General features: G+C 39.5%; 2 protein-coding genes and 1 pseudogene across 2 annotated transcripts; all 3 read right to left on the bottom strand.

The window, feature by feature from the left end:
- Nucleotides 1-549: 549 nt before the first annotated feature.
- LOC137592575 (zinc finger protein 345-like) lies at nucleotides 550-1,520 on the bottom strand (annotated as a pseudogene).
- Nucleotides 1,521-2,293: 773 nt separating this feature from the next.
- LOC137592116 (zinc finger protein ZFP2-like) lies at nucleotides 2,294-4,267 on the bottom strand. Its single transcript, XM_068310028.1, has 2 exons — nucleotides 4,046-4,267; nucleotides 2,294-3,957 (listed from the first exon to the last, which is right to left on the bottom strand). The coding sequence occupies exons 1-2, from the start codon at nucleotides 4,215-4,217 to the stop codon at nucleotides 3,014-3,016; spliced, it is 1,116 nt and encodes a 371-aa protein (XP_068166129.1). The 5' UTR covers nucleotides 4,218-4,267; the 3' UTR covers nucleotides 2,294-3,013.
- An 875-nt stretch (nucleotides 4,268-5,142) lies between these two features.
- Nucleotides 5,143-9,250, bottom strand: LOC137592115 (zinc finger protein OZF-like). The gene is made up of 2 exons (XM_068310027.1): nucleotides 9,003-9,250; nucleotides 5,143-8,436 (listed from the first exon to the last, which is right to left on the bottom strand). Exons 1-2 carry the CDS (start codon nucleotides 9,172-9,174, stop codon nucleotides 7,355-7,357), a joined length of 1,254 nt encoding a protein of 417 aa, XP_068166128.1. The 5' UTR covers nucleotides 9,175-9,250; the 3' UTR covers nucleotides 5,143-7,354.
- Nucleotides 9,251-9,461: the final 211 nt, after the last annotated feature.

Here is a 9,461-nt window from a genome sequence, read left to right as displayed (position 1 = left end):
TTTAGAAGCTGAATCGATTCCTGTGTCTGCTGGATTACTCAAAAATTCTGAACCACACTTTATTTTTGCAGGGGGTTTTGCTGCTGCCATTAGATTAAGGAACGGTCAGGACTAACATGTAAAATCAGTTTGTGTAATTTTCTTCAGGATTAATAAAGTAAATATTTGGACATTAATGTAATGATTAATTATTAATTTATCTAATTATTACCAAAATTCAATTATTGCTGCTAATAATTATTTGTATTTGTAATACAAGTTCAATTACAGCAGCAGTTAAGATTCACTTGAAGGTGTTTTACAATATGCTATTAAAAACAATGCATAAAATACTAAAAAAAACCCTAACCCTAACCCTGATGGCCACAGGTAGGAAAGATTTCCTGTGGCGTTCAGTAATATATTTAGAAAGGGTCATCCTACTACTGTGTTCTCATGTCTAATCCGATAAGAAATATCCAAACACGCATCTCCACAGCTTTGACCAGCATTCAGTCTTGTGTTAGTTTGTACCGTTTCAAAACACAAATCTAAACCCGTCCAAACGTTTTAACCTGTGTCATCCCACAGGTACGGCTTCTCACCAGTGTGGCTCCTCAAGTTCAATTTCAGGACACTGTTAGATTTGAACTGTTTCCCACATGTTTTACAAGAATACGGTTTCTCTCCTATGTGGCTCAGGATGTGGACCTTCAATGCTGGCGCCTGCCTGAAACGTCTTCCACAGATGTCACAAGAATACAGCTTCTCTTCGGTGTGTTGTCTCATGTGGATGGTCAACCCACTTGTGAATGCTAAGGCCTTCCCACAGGTGTGACACAGGTACGGCTTCTCACCCATGTGGGTCATCATGTGCCATTTTAAAGCGCTGTGACATCTGAAATCTCTGCTACATAATTTACATGAAAATGGCCTCTCACCTGTGTGAATTCTGCTGTGGCATTTTAAAGCTGACGCATGAGCGAATTTTTTCCCACAAATCTTGCACAAGACTGGCGTCTCACCTCTGTGTAATCTCATGTATTTATCTACGCCTGATTTCCAACTGAATCTCACCACATATGTTACAGAGGTACGTCTTCGCACCGGTGTGGACTCTCATGTGTTTTGTCAGGGCACCGCTACATATGAACTGTTTCTCACATATTTTACAAGAAGGCTGTTTCCCTCCTGTGTGGATCCATGTGATTTTTCAGTAATGATGCCTGATCGAATCTCTTCCCACATACGGTGCAGACATGTGGCTTCAACCCGTTGTGGCGCCTCATGTGGCCGGTCAACTCCCTCGTACATTTAAAGACTTTCCCACAGGTGTCACACAGGTACGGCTTGTCACCACTGTGAGTTCTGTTGTGGCGTTTTAAAACTGACATTACACTGAATACTTTTCTGCACAAGGTGCACAAGAACGGCTTCTCACCTGTGTGGATTCTCATGTGATAGTTCAAGAGACAGTTCTGTTTGAACTCTTTCCCACATATTTCACAAGAATAGGGCATCTCACTTGTATGGACGCGCATGTGTGTTATAAACTTGGACTCATACTTAAAAACTTGCTAGATGTGTCACATTTAAAGTACTTTTTACGCCCGGGAGTACTTTGAGAGTTGTGGTCATTATCATCCCTTATCAGCAGAAGCTTCTCTCCACCCTGGCTGGTGCACTGTTCCTTCTTCTCCTCCCTGTTCTGTGGAAGTTCTGTATCCTTGTGGTTCACACTGTGGTCCCTTTCTTCACAAGTCACAGAGGAAAGGAAGGCATCAGTCTTCTGCTTCAGTACAACCTGTTCTTCCTCCTGATGGACACACATTTCCTCGTCCTCCCATCTGATCAGTGGTAGCTCTGGATCTTCTCGGTTCAGACTATGGTCGTTTTCTTCATAAGTCTCAGAGGAAATTAAGGAATGTATATGTATACATATATGTATATGTGTATATATATATATATATATATGACAAAATATTTTGTCATCTTTTTGAAAGATGCAAGCTTTTTGTTTTGTTTTTTCAGTTTGATGAGGGAACAGTCAAACTAATAATGATTCAAATGTGATTCCAGATTCCAGTGACAGGTTTTCATAGTTCAGGGGTTTAAGTATTATGTTTTGACGGTCTACATTTCATCGGAATCGGACTACTGCTTTTGATGACCTATTAGGCAAAAAAAGCATTGCCACTTCGAGAATTTGTTCGAGCATTACAATAACTTTTGTTAGAAAAAATTTGACAAAAAACACACAAGACATTTCATGTACTGCACTGTACATCATATCCATTACTGTCACTTGGTTTTTATTGCTTGTAATTCATGAGATACAAAAGTCTGACAAGCGCCGATTAATTTTTTACTAGATTTTTGTTCCAAATATGTAAATAAAACAAAGCTTCCCAGTTGGTGCTAGACAAATTCATTACACAATATCACAACATAGACATGAATTAATGTTAGGGAAAAAAACACAGAAAAAAATGGCATTCAAAAAGGAGTGACAAGAAGCATAGCTTGTTAGCTACCACGCCAATGACTAAAACAAATTGAAACCCTAACCCTGGGCTATTTGAATGAATGCTGGAATATGATGTAATGCTGGACTAGACCAGAGAAATGTCGGCCTTTATCCTCACCAATTCTTCTACAGGGATTCTTGAAGATATAGTGAGTTAATTTTTTTAACATTCTTATACAACCAGTCATGTCCTGTAACAGCTTCCCCTGTGTATGGTTGTGGGTGTTCATCACAGCACTACACAGACAGACACACAACCAGCCACACTCACATTCATTCTACTGTAAGAATACAAACACCAATTCCCCTCTACTGCACGTTTTTGGTGGAGAAACAGGCTTGAGACCTCGGAGGGAACTCGTGCAGCCACGGGGAGAACAAGCAATCTCATCACAGTTCTAGGTCCTCAGTATTTGTCTGTGTGTGTTCTCTCATCTAATCAGACAAGAGACATCCATCTTGTGTTGGTTTGTGGTCTTTCATAACATTTAAATCCATCCAAATGTCTTAACCTGTGTGGTTCCTCATGTGATTTTTCAGTAATGATGCCAGATAAAATCTCTTCCCACATATGGTGCAGAGGTACGGCTTCTCACCCGTGTGGCGCCTCATATGGACGGTCAACTCACTCCAAGACGTAAAGGCTTTCCCACAGGTGTTGCACAGGTACGGCTTCTCTCCCGTGTGTTTCCTCATGTGCCATTTCAAGGTGCTGTCAAACCTGTAACGTTTGCTACATAATTGACATGAAAATGGCTTCTCACCTGTGTGAGTTCTACTGTGGCGTTTTAAATTTGACATTTGCACAAATCCTTTTCCGCAAATCTTGCACAAGAATGGCTTCTCATCTGTGTGGATTCTCATGTGTCTCGTCAGGACACCGTTCTGTTTGAACTCTTTCCCACATATTTTACAAGAATAAAGCTTCTCACCTGTATGGCTCCTGAGGTGAATTATTAATCTGGACTCATATTTCAAAATCTTACCACATGTGTCACATTGAAAGTACTTTTTACCCGTGGAAGTGCTTTGAGAGTTGCGACTATTATCACGTCCATGCTCTTCTCCTGTGTGATGATAATTTTCAGCTACATCCCAGTTGTCAGTTTCTGGTTCACTGTCATCACTTCCTTCATAAGGAAGCAACATGAAGGTATCAGTCTCCTGCTTCAGCAGAAACTGCTCTCCACCTTGGCTGGTGCAGGGTTCCTCCTCTCTGATCTGTAGAAGTTCTGGATGCTGTAGGTCCAGACTATGATCCCTTTCTTCACAAGTCAAAGAGGAAATGAAAGCATCCTGTTTCAGTACAACCTGTTCTACCTCCTGATTGACACACACTTCTTCCTCCTCCTCTTTGATCAGAGGAGGCTCTGGAACAAGACTGGAGTTCCTCTCCTGGTTATAGAGCTGCTGAACCTCCTGCTCTGTGTGGACATGCTGCTGTGGGCGCTCTGGAAGGAACAAAGAACAAAAGAAACCAGACATCAGTGTAGTATTTCCCTTTTGTAGTTTCGGACCACGTAATGACATGTTCCTCACCTATTCTCTGTAACCTGACCTCGGGTTTCCAGCACATATCCAGCAGTGTCCGCTGCCGCTCGATCTCTTCTTCATACTGAACAACAGTTGTGTTAAAAACTTTGAATATTTCTTCAGCAGCAGCTTTCAGCCGCTGGTTGACGAACTCTCTCAGATACTCCGCTGAGGACATCTTTAATTGGCGTTACAAAGTCAATAAAAAGGCGATAAAGCCGTCTGTTAACGGTAGCATCAGGCTCGGCGCCTGTATTGTTTACTTCCGCTCGGTGTCAGGCTAATACATTCCGACAGTCCAAGAGCCGGAGTGTTTTGTTCCGTTTTCTTCTATTGTGTCTGCTGTACTATTAAAAGTTATTTATATTTGCATTACAACTTTCATTTACTGATGCAGTTACGTTCTGGTTATATAATAATAGTTACCTGTACGACCACCAGAGAAAAAAATTCTCCTTAAATTTGGATGATTGGGATTTCTTTTTGTCTCTGCACCAATTTGCTCATCAGCTCTCAAACAATTATATGATGTCCGATAGAAATATAAATATTTGTCAGGATTTAAAACGATCTTTTTAGCATTGTTGATAATAGTTTCGTTTATACCGTCATCATTAGGTCGGTTAAGTTCTGATATACTGTACTCTGTTAATACATTTTTGCAGAGGTTTATGCTGGCGATCAGTTTACCTAATTTTCTTCAGGATTAATAAAGTATGAATGAATGAATGAATGAAAATCTATCTATCTGGCGGTTAGGCTTTTGCCAACATCACTTTGTCTGATGTCAGGAGGACACAGAAACTCCCCATTGATTTTCATGGCACCTGGTAGAGGTTGGGCTCTGAATAAAGGGATGGAGGCAGAATCTTTAGTTATCTTTTTGAAAGATGCAAGCTTTTGGTCCGGTTTATGTCACTGGACTTTGATGAAGGGAAAGTCAAACTAATAATGATCCAAATGTGATTCCAGATTATAGTGACAAGTTTTCGTAATCCAAATGTTATGTTTTGTAAGTCAAAATATCATAGCAGTACTGATTTTTGATGATGTATTATTATTATTTAGTATTCAGTTTATTTTTTCGGACATGTTATTACAACAGACTTTACCACCTTCATCTCATTTACAACATCAACAACATCCAAAAAAAGGGCTGACAGGTAGAAGCCGTCTGGTTTGTGTAGTTCTCGTCCCCAGAATCAAATGAAATACCTCTCTCATCACGATGTTTTCAAAAATTCATACAGTAAATCTTGACAATCACTTAAGCAGATTGTTGTTTCGAACCATCCATTCATTCCCGTTGGTCATGTGTGTGTTTACACACATGTCCATCAGTTCACCTTGAATGAAACATCCGCTAAACTGCAAATCCAGATATCATCTGTCATGGGTAAAAAGAAGCAGCATAACTACTTAGATTAGATATACTTTAATTATCCCAAACTGGGAAATTCTAATATTGATTTCAGCAAAAACCATCCAATAATCAGGTTTTCAATTAAATATTTCAGATTCAGGGAGAATTTTCTCTTCTAGCATTACAATAACATATTTATTAGAAAACAAATGTGATAAAAGTACATCCAGTGGTATGAAAAAGTTTGGGCAGCCTTGATCATTTTCAAGATTTTCTTTATAAATCACTAGTTGTTTGGATCAGCAATTTCAGTTAAATATATCATATAGCAGATGACCACAGTGATATTTGAGAAGGGAAATGAAGTTTATATGATTTACACAGAAAGCGTGACATAATTATTGAAATAAAAGTAAGCAGGTGTCGCGCCACACAAAAATCACATCAATATTTAGTAGTTCCTCCTTCTTCAGAAATAACAGCCTCTAAATGCTTCCTATAGCTTCCAATGAGGGTCTGGATTCTAGTTGAAAGTATTTTTGATCATTCTTCTTTACAAAATATTTCCAGTTCAGTTGGTTTGATGATTAACTTGACCTGTGTATATAGATGAAGGATCAATGAACTGACCAAACAAATTTTATGTTTCAATAATGAGTGCTAAAGATATTCAAGTCAAGAAAGCGACGAGTGTGCCCAAATGTATGCATCTGCATTCTTGTGTTTAAATAATTATTTCACACTTTCTGTAAATTCTATAAACTTTCACTTATCACATATCACTGTGTTCGTGATATATTTAACTGAAATTGCTGATCCAAACAAACAGTGATTTATAAAGGAAAATCACTGATTTTTTTCATTCAATTTTCTCATTGTACTGTTTGTTCCAAATATGCAACTAAAACAAAGCTTCGCAGTTGCTGCTAAACAAATTCTTTGCACAATATCACAACATAGAATGTATTTCAGGACGAAAAAAATAAAACAATAAAAAATAAATGAGTTGGAAAGGAGTAAAAAGAAGCATAGCCTTTCTATGTTTTTTTATTGTCTTGATTTTGCCTCCTCAAATTCAAGTTGATGTTGTCTCATTGTGCAAAAAATCTGTTTGGTAACCAACTGGGGAGCTTTGTTTTACTTGCATTTTTGAAGCAAACAGGCAAACCTCGGTTTCCGACCACAATTTGTTCCAGAAGGCTGTGCGAGTAGCGATTTGTTCGAATTCCAAATACATCTTTCCCATTACAAATAATGTAAATGGTCTTAATCTGTTCCAAGATGTTAGAAAACTACCTTTTTTCAACATGTTATTTCATGATGTCATTTATATATCAAATTGTATAGAAATGAAACATATCAAAGAAAGCTACAAGAAAGAAGCAAACACGAGAAAGAAAAACAAAACATCGATGTAACCAGGTTAGCCTAAGGCACGAGTTACCGTCGTCTTTTGGAAAGAAGTTTATGGTACTGTAACTCGTACCATAGGCAATGGAACGCAAATTACTGTATTCAATAATTCTTCACTTAAACTAAAATAAAAGGCACATTACCATCACGTTTTCTCTTGAATTTTTCGCCTATTCTCGTGCTTGGCGGCAAGAAAAAGGCGTTTGTTTCGCCTTCCAAATTTTGTTCGACTTCTAAGACAAAAAAGCTGGTCAAATTCCAATTTGTTCGATGTCTAAAGCATTTGAAAACCAAGGTTTGCTTGTATAGGACATATGCAGAGACTCACACACACCAATTCACCTCTATTTTGGGTGAGAAGATGGTGACCCTTGAAGGGAACCCACACATAGGAGAAAAATGCCAGCTTAACACAGTTCTAGGTCCTCATATCTAACAGGATTAGACGTACAAAGATGTTTCTCTACAGCTTTGACAAGCATACCATCTTGTTGGTTTGTACAATTTCAAAAACACAAATCTGAAACCACACATATGTCTTAACCTATGTGGCTCTTCATGTGTGTTTTCAATGCTGATGTCCAACGGAATCTCGTCCCACATGTGTTGCAGAGGTACGGCTTCTCACCGGTGTGGCGCCTCATGTGGACGGTCAAGTCACTCTTAGATATAAAGGCTTTCCCGCAGGTGTTGCACAGGTACGGCTTCTCACCTGTGTGTATTCTCATGTGTCTCATCAGGACACTTCTACGTTTGAACTCTTTCCCACATATTTTACAAGAATACGGCTTCTCATCTGTGTGAATTCTCATGTGTTCCGTCAGGACACTTTTCTGTTTGAACTCTTTCCCACAAATATTACAAGAATATGGCCTCTCTCCCGTGTGAGTCCTTGTGTGCCATTTTAAGGCGCTGTGAAATCGGAAATTTTTGCTACATAATTTGCATGAATATGGCTTCTCACCAGTGTGAGTTCTGCTGTGGGATTTTAAATTTGACATTTGACTGAATCCTCTTCCACAAACCTTACACGAGAATGGCTTCTCACCTGTGTGGATTCTCACGTGATTCCTCAGGACACTGTTCTGTCTGAATTCTTTTCCACATATCTTACAAGAATATGGGTTGTCACCTGAATGGCTCCTCAAATGTTTTATAAAACTGGACTTATACCTCATAATCTTACCACATGTGTCACATTTAAAGTTCTTTTTACCGGTAAGGGTACTTTTAAAGTTGTGATTGTTATCACATCCATGCTTTTCTCCTTTCTGACCGGAACTTTCACCTACATCAGGGTTCTCAATTTCTGGTTCACCATCATCACTTCCTTCATAAGGAGGCAGCATGAAGGTATCAGTCTCCTGGCTGGTGCAGGGTTCCTGCTCCTTGTCTTTGATCTGTAGAAGTTCTGGATCCAGACTATGGTCCCTTTTTTCATCAGACGGAGAAGAATCCTGTTTCAGTACAACCTGTTCTTCCTCCTTACTGGCACACAATTCCTTGTCCTTGTCTTTGATCAGTGGAGGCTCTGGAACAAGACTGGAGTTCCTCTCCTGGTTGTAGAGCTGCTGGTCAGCCAGAACCTCCTGCTCTGTGTGGACATGCTGCTGTGGGAGCTCTGGAAGAAACAAAGAACAAAAGAAACCAGACATCAATGTCATGATTAAAGTAATTTTTTTGTATATACAACACACACACACACACACACACACACACACACACACACACACACTTCTATACATATGTGTGTGTCTATTCACATATGTGTATATATACATCTATATGTATATACAGTATATACACTGCTCAAAAAATATGTAACACTTTTTAATCAGAGTATAGCAACCTATCAGTCAAACTTCTGTGATATTGATCCGGTCAGTTAAGAAGCAGAGGGGTTTTTTAATCAGTTTAAGCTGCTTTTTTGTGAATGAAATCAACCACTGGTGCATGAGAGGGGCAACAACGTGACGGCCCCCAAAACAGGAACGGCCACTGGAAAACCCGTCCTCATCTATTTTGGCTGATTTTTTACTGACTGACTAGATCTGATGTGTTTTCGAAGTGTTTCTCTAATTTTTTTTTCAGCGGTGTATAAAAACACGGCTGTTAAAACCCATGCATTAAGTGAGAAAGTTATTTCCGTTTTTGTAGTTTCGGACCAGGTAATGACATGTTCCTCACCTAATCTCTGTAACCTGACCTCGGGTTTCCAGCACATATCCAGCAGTGTCCGCTGCCGCTCGATCTCTTCTTCATACTGAACAACAGTTGTGTTAAAAACTTTGAATATTTCTTCAGCAGCAGCTTTCAGCCGCTGGTTGACGAACTCTCTCAGATACTCCGCTGAGGACATCTTTGTTTAATTCACATTAGAGATTCAATAACAAGACGATAACGACGTCTGTTAACGACAGGATAAGAATCGGCGCCTGTGTTGTTTACTTCCGCTCGGTGTCAGGCTAATACATTCCGACAGTGCAGGAGCTGGAGTTTTTTTGTTCCGCTTTCTCTTTGTCTCTTCGGATGTGCAGGGATTGTCTTGGTTGACACGTCTCTGTAACATGACATGTAAGTCATGGACAGTACCTCTGGATTGGCAGACCGGGGCGGTGGCCCCAATTTCTAAAGGGGGACCGAAGG

This window comes from Antennarius striatus, chromosome 3 (assembly GCF_040054535.1).
Source record: "Antennarius striatus isolate MH-2024 chromosome 3, ASM4005453v1, whole genome shotgun sequence".
NCBI lineage: Eukaryota > Metazoa > Chordata > Actinopteri > Lophiiformes > Antennariidae > Antennarius > Antennarius striatus.
This window is presented reverse-complemented; position numbering and strand designations above follow the sequence as displayed.